The sequence below is a fragment of the Eumetopias jubatus genome, unplaced genomic scaffold (genome assembly GCF_037043125.1).
Source record: "Eumetopias jubatus isolate StellerSeaLion01/CBP00866 unplaced genomic scaffold, mEumJub1_p1.0 scaffold_8, whole genome shotgun sequence".
Taxonomy (NCBI): Eukaryota; Metazoa; Chordata; class Mammalia; order Carnivora; family Otariidae; genus Eumetopias; species Eumetopias jubatus.
In genome coordinates, this window is record NW_028274814.1 from 2,671,929 (window position 1) to 2,688,878 (window position 16,950).

The window sequence follows — 16,950 nt, forward strand, 5'->3', positions numbered from 1 at the left end:
CCATTGGATGGTGGAGTTTTCCATTTGAACATGTTTGGAGAGGGGGGAGGTTAGTCAGAAGGCAGTTCCAAAACTGATCCTTTGCTGAAAATGGGTTTGCTTTCTGGACATACCATTAGTACCTGATTTTTTTCAGCCTTGCCATTCTTTGGAACGCAACCCATTCAAAATTCATCTGTGGCTTTTAAAAGATAATAAAATAAATGTAGTTGAAATCTTCCAAGTTTTAAGCAGCTTGCTATTAAATGATTGTCTTCATAGGTTGATCACTGATTTCAGCTGTGAAACTGACTTTGAAAGTACCTGTGTAGCTGAAAGTTGTACCCCTTTTTGCAGGAAGAATTAAATAACTACACATTAAGAGAACACTACAATATATTGGCAATGAGAGTGAATGAGGGCATAGCTATGTTCTTTTTACACTCTAGAACAGTTGGTATATTTTTTTCACCTACAGTCTTTATTTTATTCTGTCAAAAAATTACAGCTAAGGGATTCATTTTTACCCCAATTATAAATAATATGCTGTGCTTTTATAGTATGCCTTAAAGAAATCACATAATTTATTAACTTAAGCAGGCATTAAGGGAAATGTCCAAATGCTAACCTATAAACATTTTATCTGTGCTTTCTTTGCTTTTTAATGTATCAGTCTTGAATTTTTAATTTCAAAAGACAAGTATACTGTAACAGTTTGATAATAAATTTACAAATAATAAAACAGTATATTCTGGCGATTCAGGGCAGTTTAGGACACTAATTTAATTTTAATATCAAACAAATGAGAAAAAATTCAGTTCTTAAATCTGAGTCAGGATTAACTCTTTTTTATTCTTTTTAATCATGTATACTTCAGATGAAAGTTGAAAGTTGATAGACTGAGATCTAAAACTGAAACTTTTTCCACAAAGTAGGGCCGAGATCATTAAAAAAAAGATCTAACATAGCTAATTAAACTCAGTGTTAGGCTTGGGACCAAAAATATCTAAACTGTTTTAAAACACGGAAAAGTCAACCACTCTCAATTTTCCCTCATATTATTACCTCAAAGGGATGATGTACATGATCTTCTCTTAAGATTAAACTATACCTTTTGGTACAGATAGATATACAGTTGACTCTTAAAAAAAGGGATTGGGGTGTCAACCTCCTGTGCAGTTGAAAATCCATATGTAACTTTTGACTCCTCATAAACTCAACTACTAATAGCCAACTGATTAACCTTACTGATAACATAAATAGTCAACTAACACATGTTTTGTATATGTGTTATATATTGTATTCTTACAGTAAAGTAAGCTAGAGAAAAGAGAATGTTATTAAGAAAAACATAAGGAGGAGAAAATATATTTACAGTACTGTACTATATTTATAAAAAAAATCTGGGTATAAGTGGATCCATGTTGTTTAAGGGTCAACTGTGTATCTTGTGTCATGGCATAGTGCTTCTTAAATAGGATACAGGTTTGAATGTGTGTAATCTAGAATGTGAACCAGCACACATCTTTAAGAGCAGAACAAAACAGGTCAACATGGTAACATTGTATCATTTGAGGGATATTAATGAACTGAAAAACTAAATGGTTAAAACGATTTACCTTTAGGAAGCTCTCTTATAAGTAAATATCATACATACGATTTGAACTTACACTTTTCTTGAAGTAAGAATTAATACATTTTATATTTCCAGATGCTTCAGTGTTGCAGAATTTTCAGGATGGGAATTCATGGGGGCTTTAAATACCATCTACATGCTGATGATGCTCAGATTAATTTGTCCAGCCCTGTCCTCTCTCCTGAACCCCCTGTAGATGCTTAATAAATTTTTGTCAAATGAATGAACATTATGTTTTAGATGTTGGCTCCTACTGAGATGTATCAGTTTTTTATGTTTGCTCTTTCATTTATTTATTAATTCATTCTATAAAGTCAGTCATTATGCCTAACTCTTAGGCATTATTGATATATTGACAAAAATAAAGGAAAGAGAAAGTTTTTATTTTTAATGCTTTGTATTTGTTTTAAAAGTATAGTGCATATTTAATCCCTTGCGAGAAGTTATCAGATTCTGGGCTTAAGTTCTTAGGGATTTTTTTTCTTCTTTTTCTTTTGTTCTTTTTTGCAGTTGGAACGATCTTCCAATTTCTAAATACCATTACAATTTAAGGATAGATTTGCTTTATAGAAGTTAATTTTATGGGCAGTTTTGAATGCTCTCTAATAATATACATAATTTTTAAAGGAAGAGTGGTGGTAGTGTTTTAACTTTTTTCTATTTTAACATTTTAAGAATGCTCCCCCTTCCTTATTTATAAACCCCTTTGCAAACAGTGTTACTTTGGTAAACGTGTAAGATATTCCCATGTACACTTCACGTATAAACCAGTATTTGAAATCAGATTTATGTTAATAGGAGAAAGACCTATACTACCAGCCAGGCCATTAATTAAAATACCTTTTTTCTCTTTTATATCAGTTTTGGACTACCTTTTTTTTTTTTTAACTCTCCTCCTTTTCAATATGATTAATTGTTCAGCATAAGCTAGATCCCTATTTTGTCCTCTGAAAGAAATACTCGATATATTTTATATATTTATGAATGCTTAGTTTAGTAACTATAAAAGATTTCTTTTTTGCAATATCTGGTGACTAAGTCACTAAGATGAGAATGTATGTAGTGCATGCATTCCAGGCAACATGGTCTTTTCTAGAGGAAAGCAACAGAGCAGGACAAAGAATTGATAGCAAATCTAGGCTCCTGAGATATTTTGGATGCCAGAACAGAGTATTAGTGTTTTCGCAGAGAGCTTCCAGTTCCGTGGCCATCTGTGAAAGTTTGTGTGGACCAGTTTGGAATCATGTGTCTGTTCCTCATGTTTGTTTTTGATCAGATACAGATTTCGAAGGCAAAGATGCCACATTCAGCGATTGCTTTTCATCGGATTTCGGAATAGTATTTGATGAGAATGCCTTAAAGCTTTCAACTTAATAAGCTCAAAGTGTTCTAACAGTGTAAATTATCCTTTGTACTTCAAACCATGCAAACATGGCCTTGTTTGTCAGTTTTTAAACTATGATGAATGTTTCCAATAAATCTGACTGTGAAAATAAGAATAGTTGTTTATGGAGAGATTATTAAGTAGATAATTGTGGATTACCATTCTTTAGTCATAAGAGCAACCCATTCTAATGCAGATTTTTTGGCCTCTAGCTTTTGAAGTATTCAGCACTCAGCCCTATACATTTATTAATTGTTTGTTCAGTAAGGATGAACTGCTAAGTTGTTTATTTTTGTTTCGCCAAAGGAAAAATGGGGATTGAGGCCATTTTCAAAAGGGTTGTCTCTAGAAAGTTCTAATTAAAAATGAATCCAATCATCTGATTGAAAATATTCATATTGGGCAAAAACCAGAGAATTGCAGGAGACCTCTTGGCCCTCATTTTGAGGAAGGTCGCATTTCATTGAGTAAATATGTCTTTGTCACAAAAGAATGAAAACTCATTTTGTATATATTGACAAGTTAGAATTTTTTGTTATCAACAGGTTTGGCAAACATCGAAAAGATGACAAGATTGAGAAAACGGGTAAAATAAAAATACAGGACTCCCTTACGTCAGAAGAGGAGAGGATACGAATGAAGCAGGAGCAGGAGAGGTAGACTTCAGTCATTTGATTAAACCTCATCAGATAGAGCTTTTTGTCCTTTCTACTCTTTTTTCTTTTTTTTTTTAATTTGAAGAATTTATACTCAGTGAGTTTTTAGTTTTTCTGTATAAGTCCAAACACTGATGGTTGTGGGATAAATAAAATGTAAAGAAAGATCCAAAGGAAAAAACCATATATTTATTTGAGGCATTAAGTGAATTTTAATGGTTAAGATCTTTGCCTAGAAGGTAGTAGAGCATATTAGATGAATTAAATAAGCATTAAGACTGAATTTATGATCACTTTTAAAATCACAAAGAAATAGTTATAATTCCATTTCATTCGTTTATGAGTACATAGCATTTTATGATAATTTTTAAGACTATTTCTCTGGAAATAAAACCTTGAATTTTTATATCTCATTTAAAATATTTTGATTTATAATAAGAATTGATAATGCTTTCTTGCTATGTTGTTTTCCTCTCAAACCTGACATTTGTTTCTTTTTTTTCTCTATTTCCTTATCCTATTTTGTGACATTTTCCACTTAAATTTGATTGCATCTCTTCCAAAAAGATTGTCATCTGTTGAGTCATTCCGTGGTAAGAACCCAAAGACCAGTGAAATGAATGAGAAGTTTCTTTAAGCAGATAATTGAAAACCATTTCTATAAGTGATTAGAATTTCTCTTGCTGTAATGCCCAGGAGATGAGAAAGCCTCCTCGAACTTCTGTTATTCGCGTTTACAGGCTCACAGCGAGCTCCTCTGGATCCTTTACTTCGCAGTTTCAGAACCCCCCACAGCAAGAGACACTATGCCTGTTGTACTTGGGGAATAATCCGGGTAATGAGGGTGCCTTGATAAAGGCGAAAAGACTAAATAGTGTCCATAGCTAAGATTAGAGCCTAGCATCTTCAACTCCAGATTCTTGCTAACAGTTCTGGAGTTGGGACACTTTCAAGTCTTATTCTTAATGAATGAAAGAACTAGAAAGAATATTCTACCATGGTTTTCTTTAGAAGAGATTAATGTTTGGATATTTTTCCACTCATCTTTCTCCCACGTCTGAGGCTTTAGGCTAGGATAGTTACTCTGATTCTCTGTAGCTTTTCAGAGTATTAAATAAATACATGGGAAGGATAGGGATTTGTAATTTGTGATGCAAATCTGGGTTTATTCTTCTGGTTTTTTCCCAGTTTTTTTCCCAATCCTTCCATTTTCTTGCTCTCTAGGACTCTTTCTAATCCTCACCAGTTTCGAGATCCGCAAATTTATTAATAAGCTCACCGTTGTCAGGCCTGGGCACACAGTATTCCTTAGTGTGTACAATATGGCGGTTAATTGCTCAGTACTATAAACTTCTATCCTAAGAGAGTATAGAAGAAAGTGTATACCAGCTAAATGTATGTGCTCAGGTTTATCCACAGGCAAGTAATGTGATTTAGCTAGAGAACAATCTGAGTGATTGAAACATTATACTTCTCCCCTATCTTGATGCCAACCATAGGGGATAGATTCATTAATCCCATACCATTGTTCATATTTGCTATATCCTTTTCCTGCAGTTTAAGATGATTCCTGTGAATGCAGAATTCTATCAACATTTTCCAAGATACTTGTTATAATGCATAGTCAAGTTCTTGCAGCCAAACAGTGATTTTTACATAATGGTTTCACTTGTATTATTAATTTGCCTAAGGCACAGTTCACTTTCAGTTTTGCTTTTAATCTCCATCTCTGTACCTCTAATGATGCAATACTTCTGGGAACTAGATTGGTCATAATGAATTTACAATGTACAGGAGGCCTAAAATAAAAATCTTTTAGGGTCAAGGAACAAGTGAATGGTGCATTAAAAAAAATCAATTAGCTTCATAATTTAAGAAAACTATTATACTCTGACTTTGTATTTCAGTAACAGTTTTTACAAGTATGTTTTATTTAAACTCATGGATCTTGTAATAGAGCGAGTGCATCATGAGACTTACTGAATTACATAAGTGGAGCTTGTTTAGTGTTTGTTATTTGGGTAGGGCAAACCTTCTTTTGTATGTCCTCCTTTCTCTCTGTCTGTTGGCATTGGTGATGCTTTGAGAATGGAAATTGCAACTTCTTTGGGAAGAATTTGGGTGGAGGAATAGATAAAAATAAATAAAGCACTGCTTATATTCTCATCATAGCTTTTGCTATGATGAGTACTAGCAGATGAGTAGCGAAGCACCTCCTTTAACATCATTTACCACTGTAGCTATTTGAGTCCCCAAAATTATTTTGGCTTATTTCATATAAAAAGAGAAAACTTGACATCCCCTGGTTATTAATTATGATATGTCCATATACAAAAATATTTTTGTCCATACACATCCATGAAGTCTGAATATGACTCAAGATATAAATATGGAACAAGTGAAAGGACAATGAATAGAATTGAAATATGTTTTCCTACAAGGTTAAGATCTATTTAGATCGTGAACGTGAACATCCTTGCTAACTTCTCCCCCTCTCTTTCCACTTGCTGCCATCCCTGGGAGGTGGGGTCTTGAATAAATGCTGTCCTCCTAGGAGAAATGGATGAGGAAGACCCCAGCATGGCTCTGTCCTCTGACTCTACTCATCCTGCCCTGCCAACAATCCAGGCCTGCACGCCTGGGCTCTCTTCCTGAGAAGCGGGGAGAATGGGGATAACGCCAAGGGTAAAGTTAGCTGGTCTTGTGATGTGCTATTTTGACTTATAGCTCCAGGCTCCAAACCAAGGCACCTTAGCCTTTCAGAGATGCTATTGACCACTGTTGGGCTAGGTGGGGGAACGAAGCAGTGATGGGTATTTGGAGCTGAAGGATGAATTCAGTGCTTACTGCTCTTTCTGGTTTGTCTTTCGGGCATGCCAAGGGACAAAGCCCCTGTTGGGTCTTTTCCACCATTCAGAAGGATTGGGCTCCAAACCCATAACAGAACATATTTAATTCAATGATCTGTGTCACTCAGGCCCACTTCCCTACCATTATGTTGACCAAGTGTCTGAAGTAACATTTGGCTTTCTATTGTGTTTGTGCTCCAGTGATATCTCTACTTAGGCTCTAAAAGTTGACATATAAGCCATGTGGTGGGGGAGTTCCCCAAACAGTATTTAGTAGCCGAAAAAGGGTTCCACATGCAAATATGTTTGAGAAACACTTGGTTAAACCATTTATGCATATTTCTTTGCTCCATTATTTCTCAAAACCCTACTTTGGTTAATGTACCTTGTGAGTCACCAAAGAAATGAATAGAGATTCCTCATTTTCTAACTTATTTATTCACAGAACATCCCCCTTCACTTGTTTTCTGTGAAATACCAACATCTCTCAGAATTCAATCACTGGGGAAATACTGGTGGCAAGCAAAGGACATTGGCTCCTGGGTCAGCCATATCCAGCTCCCTCATCTGACTGGCTGTGGAACTCCGGGTTGATTGTTTCATAGAATCATGAGCAAGTGTAAAGCCAGTGTTTGGGAACTGCCTCTACATTATGGCTTCTGTTTTGTGTAGTTAGGAATCTATTCCTGAACTTTCATTTTCTGTTTTCTCTTTCCCACATGTTTTTCACCTGTTTAAAACACATACCTTTTTAAGGTCTAATTCTAATGTGTTCTAATTCTATATCTATAGAAAATTTGAAAGAGAAAACATAAATTTAGAACTGGAAAATAAAAATTTATCTGTCATAATACCACTGTTAACATACTGGTCTATGCCTTTCTAATTTATTTCCTATAAAATATGTATTTCCACACATGCGTACTTTTAAAAAGCTAAATCTATTTTCATTTTTTTCAAATTTATTCACTTATTTTAGAGAGAGAGAGAATGCATGAGCAGGGGGAAGGGCAGAGGGAGAGGGAGAATCTCAAGCAGGCTTCCCGCTGAGCATGGAGCCCGACTCGGGGCTCAGTCTCACGACCCTGAGGTCATGACCTGAGCCCAAATCAGGAGTTGGACGCTTAACTGACTGAGCCAACCAGTTGCCCCACATCTATTTTCATTTTGATTTATCTTGCATTTTATTTTATTTTATTTTGTTATGTTAGTCACCATCCAATACATCATTAGTTTTTGATGTAGTGTTCCATGATTCATTGTTTGTGTATAACACCCAGTTCTCCATGCAGTACGTGCCCTCTTTAATACCCAGCACCAGGCTAACCCATCCCCCACCCCCCTCCCCTCTAGAACCCTCGGTTTGTTTCTCAGAGTCCATTATGTTGCATTTTTATACATTCTTAGAAAACCATGTTGAACTTTTTCTGGAACAAGGCCAAGTTTGTATGAACAGATGGATGGATGGGAAGGAAGGACAGAAAGAAGGAAAGAGGCAGTCTGAAAGATGAAATCTTAGCTGCAGTATCTGACCAGATTCCCCAACTCTCAAAATTTACCTCATATGTTATTCATTCTATTAAATGAAATTTAGACGTAATGTTAACTGGCTTGTGTTTTGTAGTTACTCAGCAAGGGATACCTATTCTGATATTCTTATCTGTTAGCTATGTAGTAAGTTGTACTTGGAAGTATTTTCAAAGGGACTGAATGCTTCTAGTGGAGGCATGAAAAAGGTAAATGAATGTCTTACGAAATTTTCCCAGTATGTGAAGGATATTTATAAAGCTGCTAAGGAAATGTATGGCTTAAAATGTTCCATTATTCAAAGTGATAATCACTCTTAAAAGCTTTGTGTTTTCAGTACTAGGCCATTGAACTGTTTGTGCCCACAGGTGGTACTCCCCCTTCTTGGTGCCTCATTTGCAACTCTGTGCAGCATTTCTGCACGTGGTTCCTATTCACCAGCATTTCTTTTTTTGGTTTTACCAATTGTTTCCAATATCTGCTTTACATAATTACTTGAAATTTTGATAAAAACTTTTTTGTGGTGTTTCTTAGTTGGCAAAATCCTTTTCAAAAGATGATATATGTTTATAAGTTTTTGCAGAAATTAACATTTTAAAATATCATAATGTAGTAGTAATGTTTAAAGTGCATGAGTGGAAAGTTCATGAAATTATAGGAGGAACAATCAAGAAGGCAGTAATGGGTGTATTCCCTGTGCATCTGAAAGAAAAAAGAAATTTTCACTCATTTTAGCTTGAAACTTAGTATTCAGTCTCCCTGAATTCTGACAGTAGAACCCAGATAACCTGGATGATCTTTGCATTTAGATCGTATATTGTCATTTGAACAAGGCTTGACTTCTAAAAATTAACCTTTTAATGAAAAATATACATTTTTCTATTCTATAGCAGAGCTTTTCATATTTTCTCTGACCTCTTGAATCCTTCAGAAAAGTCAGCTTGAATCACTGAGATTAGTTCCATCAGGCATTTTTTAGAAAAATGTATTGCTGCAGGTGAACAGAAATCTTAAAGAATCTATTGACTATGTGGAAGTTCACTTACTTAGACCAGTATTCGGGCACATTAAGTCTTGGGTGTGTGTGTGTGTGTGTGTGTGTGTGTGTGTGTGTGTGTGTATTGACGAATTTTGTTGACAGACTGTAACTGGAGTAAGAAAAGGCAATTTTATATTTGATGAGAGCTGTCTTAGATGTATTTGGCATTGCAACATCTCTTCAAGTTGGAAATAACTAGGTGCTTTGATATTCGTGAAAGTCAGAACATAATGTGAGTGAATGAGTATGTATAGGAGTGTGTGAGCGTGTGTGTGTGTGTGTGTGTGTGTGTGTGTTTTGGTTTGTGAAATATTATTCTAATGTTCCATTAATCATTGTAAAAGAGTTTTTGTTTCACAATATGTTAAGTACACAACATGATGGTATAAATTTTGTATTATATTGTCGTACCCTCTCTTAGGGATCTCTTGTATTTGTTAAGAGGGGAAAAGATTTAAGCCTGTTAACATTAGAAAATTGATATAAAGCAATATAATCAGTGGTAACTGATTAGGTAACTGCAGAGCTTTGGGAAGGGGATAGATTGACAGGGTAGAGTTAATAATGAACACTTCCTGGAGATGGTCATTTGGGGTCTAGTTCCCAAGAACTTACCTATTTAGGAAAGTGGACAAATTCTACACCTGTGCTCAGGCACAGGGGCTCACAGGGAGGAGGCATTCTTCTGACTCCTTGGATTCTTTACAAATTGTGGTTGTATTAGCCATTAGGGTGTCTCTTTGACTACTTTGATCTCTTTTTCAACTTTTAGCCATTTTATATTTTAAAACTGATATCATTTCACTTGAACATTAAGGGATGAAGCCTAACTTTCCCCCACCTATCATATGATTCCTCTGTAGATCTCTAACTTGGCCTTCTTCCCTTGAATGGGAAACGTGCCTTCAAAACAATTGGTCCTCCTCATGAAAAAGTTTTTTTCAGGACCCATTTAGAATATGGAAGTTTTTTCTTCTCACTCCACTTTTACCTCAATATTACAAAGAGGTTAAAATCCCACTTAAAATAAGACTGTTTTCAAAGTAAGACATGTAGTGGAATATTGTTCCCCTTTTGGGAATTCGGCATAGATGCCAAATTGGAAGCATGCATATTGGGAGGTGGCAGTTAGATTTCTGTAGCAGGGAGAGCTGAAGGATTGGTGGGTTGAGCCACACTATTTCCGAAGTCTGCCATTTGCTGAGGTGTTTTGAGTGGCAAATACAGCATTCATTCAGTTGACACAAACTGCTATCATATTGAACCATTCCTTTCAGTTATCTTGTAGTTTAAATTTCATTCTGCCATACCTTTAGGTTTTATTTGATGAATGTCTGTAATACTGATTTTTAGAGAGAGGAAATACTGTGGGGGAAAAGAACCTCCAGGAACTTTGTTCTCAGAATGAGGCTTCTGGATGGCAATGCAATGAGTTGGGGGTAAAATGTTTCCTAAAAGAGTTGATTGTAAGGTCTTAAACATTGTTTTGAAGATATTTAACAACTATCTAATATGTAGCAATCCAAAATTCATTTTATTTTTCTCTGATAAACTGATATTAGTATATGTTATCTTCTGTACACATTTACAGTATTTTTTTTAAATTAACATCAACAGGTCAATTTCAGGTTCTTGGAATGTTTTGAAAAATGCACCATGGGTGTTCCCATGTATTGAAGTTTTGTAACTTTGGAGGTGGAGTATTTGGGATATAACTAACTTAAATACGCCATTGATTTCCATCCCGAGGAGCGGGTCACTCAGTAGTGATCTCCATGCCTGTACCTTTTCTGGCTTTATAAAGACCATACTTCATAGCCATAAAACAGTTATTTTCATCTTACTCTACTGCAATTAGTGCTAAAAGCCATTTATTGTAAAAGCAAAAATCCTAATGAACAGAAATGTTACAAGAACAGAAGTCTTGTGTGTTTTATCTTCATCATGCATCATCCATTTTAATTAGAGAAAAGGGTGGTGAACACTGTGACAAGAGTCTAGAATTAAAATCATTAATTGATGTCAAGCTGAAGAGAGACTGTTAGCATGAATTTAGTAACAGCAGGAAAGAAATTAACCTTATTACTTTATTTAGTATATTACATTATTTTGTGTATTGTTGTCTACGCAGGTTCAAGGCAATTTCATTATCATAATGGAAAATACTTTTTTTTAACAAAAAGAAAGGGTGTTTGAACATATGTTTGAACATAACAAATTGACATGATAAATTCTTCACTTGTTAAAAGTCTTAAAAGTTTTTAAAATATTCTTTCTTCTTTTTTTTTTATATTTCAAGAATAGGGACATCGTGCCTGATGATGTTCCCTATCAACCTCCGTCACTACAGCTGTCTGCCATCATTTAGACCTCAGAATAGTTCTCTTGTTTATAACTACTAAGGACTGTCTGAAATGCTTAAAGCAATAGACATTTATTTCTTTGGCTACGTTTTGGGCTAATCAGTTACCTCTGTCATTGCTGAGGTTTGGCCCAAGATAAATTGGATGGATAATGCTAAACAACAACCTGACTGTTCAGAAAAACGAATGGCTCTTACATCTTAGAGATAATTTGTGACCTCAGGGTCACGATAAAAGAATAGAGGGGGTGTCCTTTTAGAGCATTGACCATCTGGAACTATTAAAGGCTGAACTACAGTGAACTCACTATCTTTTTTTAAAGTTTCCTTAAGAAACTATACTATTTTTATTAAGACACCAAAAATATTTTCTCCCTCAAGTCAAATATTTCTTTTCTAATTAAGTCTCTCCAGAGAGAATGAAAATATATCACATGTAAATATAACATGATTGTGTTCCTAAGTCCCTTTTCTCACTTTAGAATAAACAAGACATTCAAGTATAAAAGTATATAACAAAATCATTTGTGTCTTTTGTTAATTTGACTGTGAATTGTCACGAAAATTCACAAAAACCATAGTGCATTCCCGGTTTTAAAAATCTGTTCAGTGCCATTTGCACGGCAGCAAGCTCATTAGCAATAATTCCTAGAATGAACTTTAAAACGCACATTGGTCCAAGCTGGTAACCGGATTCATTCACCTATTGGAGCTCTAGCCCCACTTCCGGGGCACAGGTGTGCTGGAGTTCCATTCTGAGGCTTTCAGCAGGATGGTGAGCCACCAGGGAGGGAAGGAGGGGTGCAAACAGCTTTCATGGCTTTGGGGATGAATTCATTGGTGATGACAAGATAAATGATAAAAAATATAAGTCTTTATGTTATTGGAACTGAGAAAAAAAATTAATGCTTTTAGAAGGTGCTGTAGATGTGACTGCAATGTTTATTGGATTCAATGATTAGTGGCAATTAGTAATAGAGTACAAATTTGAGTAAAAGAAAGCAGATGAGAGCTGGGCTTTATGAATAGTAGCTCGTGCTGCCAAGCACTTCTTCTGAGCAATTGACTTGTTAGAAATTGACTCCCAAAATGAAGATTAGTTTCTGTGTAATTTGGAACAAAAGAACATTCAATTTCAGGACCCATCAATAATATATTGAAACTATTGTGCAAGAAGTTTGGGGAGATTATTTAGGTTTCATGCTTCCCTTGAGAAGAGAATGTTCATACTCTTTTTTTCTGATGGCTTCTTTTCTGAACAGGCCTGCATTTTCCAACATAATTTTCTTCACTTTTTTCTTCACTTTTAGTGAACTGAAGTTCAAGTACCATAGGGCTCACTCATTTATAAACCAATTTGTTACTCCTTTTGATTTCAGGAGATCTCCAAATTTAGAGATTTTGGCTTTATTTCTGTTGTAGCGCTTCAAATTTCTACAGGTTCCCAAACTTCAAGACTTCTGTGAATGCCCAGCCACCCTGTAGCTAGGTGATTCTCTGATGGTGACCAAATATAGTAGTAACGTAGATCGTCAGATGAGTGATCATAATTGAGTTTCAAATTAATATCCCATTGAGTTGAAGAAAGAAGTCATTTCTCTCTTCTGTAGTTTTTCTGGCTGAATACAGAGTCAAAAAGACAGTATGATGCAGAGAATAAAATGATCTCTGAACTTATATGAACTTTTCATCATGAATATCCAGTATTTAGTGGTAATCAGCTTTTATAATAACATCCTTGACTGTCATAATCACTCCTAAGTGAGTAAGTAGACTATAATAAGAAATCCAGTATAAATTTAGCTAAATTTGACGTTAGAATTTGACTTGCTATTTCTCTTATGGGTATTCTCTTTGTGGGACTTATTAGAATCTAGGACTCTTCCTGATAAAAATTGCAAATTCCCAATAGTCTCTTATGAATTAAGACAATTTTTGGTTCTCAACTCAGGAAATAAGGTCCTTCTCAGATGGTTTGGGGAACACGTGCAGCATTTTTGCTCGCCCACATGGCTGGGGGCACTGCTTGGTGACATGTGGCTGGAAGCAGTTGTGCGTGAAGTTTTGCAACTATAACAAGTTACCCTTTCTCAAATGTCACTGGACCCCTGTTGAGGAACACTGAGCTAGGTGAATTTAGGTACTTCCATTTTATAGCTGGGAAATGAAAGAAATTAGAAAAAATTGGCCAGGCAGTTCCAAAATTTGGATAAACAAGACTGGCCTCATGATGATAGGCTCGATGTAAGAAGAAAACAAGGGAGAAAAATGCACATTTTGCTTGCAATGCTATGTGACAGTTTTCCAGCTTTTTTTTTTTTTTAAAGATTTTATTTATTTATTTTCACAGAGAGAGACAGCAAGAGAGGGAACACAAGCGGGGTGGGGGGGTGGGTGGGAAAGGGAGAAGCAGGCTTCCCGCGGAGCAGGGAGCCAGATGTGGGGCTTCATCCCAGGACCCTGGGATCATGACCTGAGCCGAAGGCAGACGCTTAATGACTGAGCCACCCAGGTGCCCCAGTTTTCCAGGTTTTTAAAAACTTATTTTGAAATAATTTTCGATTTACAAGAAGTTGCAAAGATGATACAGGGAAGTCTTGTGTACCATTCATCCAGTTTTCCCCAGCTGCTAAAACATACGTGGCTATAGTACAATATCAAAACCAGGAAATTGGCATTGCTACCATGTGTGTATATAGTTCTGTGTCATCTGATCATGTGTGTGCTTCATGTAACCACCACTGCAATCAAGAAGCAGAACTATTCCTTTGCAAAGATCTTCCTCGTGCTACTTTTTTATTAGTCACACCCACCCCTCTGCTCCCACTGTTGCTAAATCTCAGCAACCACTGATCTCTTCACCTGGTCTTTAATTTTGTCATTTTGAGAATGCTATATAAATGAAATCTTATTTTGTTTCAAAAGTATGTGCCCTTTTGAGATTGACTTTGTCTCCCACATAGCGTAATGTCCCTGAGATCTATTCCAGTTGCTGTGTGTATCAATAGTCTGTTTATTTGTATGGCTGAGTAGTGATCTGTGATAAGGACATACTTTGGTCTATTTGTTCACCTGTTGTTGCATCCTTTGGTTTTTCCAATCTTTGAATATGAGAAATAAAGAGTCTTTGAACAGTTGCATACATGTCTTTGTATGGACTCAAGTTTCTATTTCTTTGGGATAAATGTCTAGAAGTGCAATTGCTGAGTGGTATGGTAAGTGTATGTCTAGTTTTGTGAGTAAGTGCCAGACTGTTTCCCACAGCAGTTGTACCATTTTACATTTCCAGCAGTAATGTATGACAGGTGCAATTTCTTTACATCCTTGCGAGCACTTGATATTATCACTTTTTTATTTTAACTGATATAATAGGTGTGCAGTAATAGCTCATTGTAGTCCTAATTTGCATTTCCCTAATGGCTGGGGATGTTGAACATCTTTCATGTGCTTATTTGTTATCAGTATATACTTTTCAAAGAAATACTGCTTCCTGTCTTTTTCTCTTCTAATAGGATTGTTTTTCTCATTGTCGAGTTTTAAGTGTTCTTTACATATTCTGCACATGAATTATTTGTCAGATATGTGGTTTGCAAATATTTTCTTTTGGTCTGTACTTATCTTTTCATTCTCTTAATAGAGTCTTTTGGAGAGGAAATGCTTTTAGTTTTGATAATGTTCAGTTTATATGCCTTTTCTTTATGGATGATGCTCTTGGTATCATTTCTAGGTGTTATTCCCCAAGTGTTAGGTCCTAAGGATTTTCTCCTAATGTATTATAGTATTACATTTTTATATTTAAATATGTAATTCATTTTGGATTAGTTTTGTGTAGGGTATGATGTGTAAATCCAGGGTGCTTTGTTTTGTATTGTTTTTGTTCTTGGCTAGGGACATTTAATTGTTCCAGCACTATTTGTTGAAAAGAATGCTTTATTTCATTGAATTACTTTTGTGTAATTAAGAGAAATCAGTCAACCTTACTTGGCTATTTCTGGGTTCTTTCTTCTGTTCTATTGATCTGTGTGTCTGTCCCTCCATAGATTTCACAGTCTTGATTATCATGGCTAAGTGTGGTTTTTCCCAGTTTATTATTCTTTTTACAATTGTTTAGCTACTCTATCCTTTGCCTTTCCATATAAATTTAAAAATAATTTTGTCTATATCTATAGGAATCTTCCTGGGATTTTTATAAGAATCATATTAAACCTGGATATCAACTTGGGGAAAATTGACTTCTTTACTATGTTGAGTCTCTCCATTTTTTAGATCTTCTGTGATTTTTCATCAGCACTGTGTAGTTTTTAGCATATAAGTCTTGTACATGTTTTGTTAGATTGATATCTCTATATGTTTGTACATATCTATAAACCAACCTTTAGTTTTTATCTGTGTATATATTACATTTTTTTAGCTCTTGTAAATGGCATTGTATTCTTAATTTCAGCATCTGTGTTCTTTGACAGCATATAGAAATACAATGGATTTGGGGGTTTTTTTTGATGCTGTATGTTGTTACTTAGCTGAATTTATCTTTAGTTCTAAACCCCTTCCTTGGGGTTTTCTATGAATGTAGACCTGCAATGACACCATTATGTCATCCACAAACACGAATAGTTTTATTTCTTTTTTTCCAGTCTATTCTATATACCACCCATTTCTTTTTCTAGGCTCATTTCACTGTCTAGAATTTCCAGCTCTCTGGGAGAGCAGACATCCCTAGCCTTTTCCTAATCTTAAAATTCAGTCTTTGACATATGATATGACGTGTGACGTGTGACGTATGACTTTACTAACAGGTTTTTTATAGTTGTTCTTTATCGAGTTTAGGAAGCTAGCTATGCTCTCTTACTAGTTTTTTTGAGAGCTTCTGCCATGATGGGTGTTGAATTTTGTCAGATGCTTTTTTCTGCATCAGTTAATATGATCATGTGATTTTCTTCTTTAACCTGCTAATTTGTTGATCACATTGATTGATTTTTGAATATGGAACCAGCCTTGAATTCCTGCAGTAAACATCATTTGGTTATGGTGTATGATCTTGTTATATAGTGCTAAATTCTACTTGGTAATATTTTGTTAAGGGTGTTTGTTTCTATATTCACGAAGGATATTGGCTCATAGTTTTGCTTTTTAATTTTTATACTATCTTTATCTGGCTTTTGTATCTTTTCTGTATTTTCAATATATACTTACATGTCAGGAATGCTCGCAGTGGTTTACCTCAAATATGAAAAAAGCAAGTAACTTTGCAATAAAATGTTAAATTCAGTCTAACATATTGCTTTATATACATAAGACTTCACTTTTAAGTACACAGCTAAATTTGTAAGTATATAATGGAACTACTTTCCCCAACAAAAATCATTAAAATTCGATTGAGGGGCGTTTAATTATTTTTAGGTAGCTAAGATCAACTTAGGATATGAATTACATCAATATATTATAGGTTGAAAAGGCCTTTCTACCAAGTAGCTCAATAAAATCTTAGGAAATATCTAAACGATCTTCAGTAAAAGTG

The 16,950-nt window shown here is 35.1% G+C and overlaps 1 protein-coding gene across 8 annotated transcripts in view; it reads left to right on the forward strand.

Annotated features, from left to right (window-relative positions):
- Window positions 1-16,950, forward strand: part of PARD3 (par-3 family cell polarity regulator) — a 644,160-nt gene that overhangs the window by 476,024 nt on the left and 151,186 nt on the right. For 5 of the 8 annotated variants that reach the window (XM_028120914.2, XM_028120915.2, XM_028120916.2 and 2 more), the window contains one exon: window positions 3,545-3,655. The exons of the other annotated variants lie outside the window; for them this stretch is intronic. In XM_028120914.2, the coding sequence (XP_027976715.1) occupies window positions 3,545-3,655 (111 nt within the window). The remainder of the gene's footprint in view (window positions 1-3,544; window positions 3,656-16,950) is intronic. 8 annotated transcript variants of the gene reach the window in all.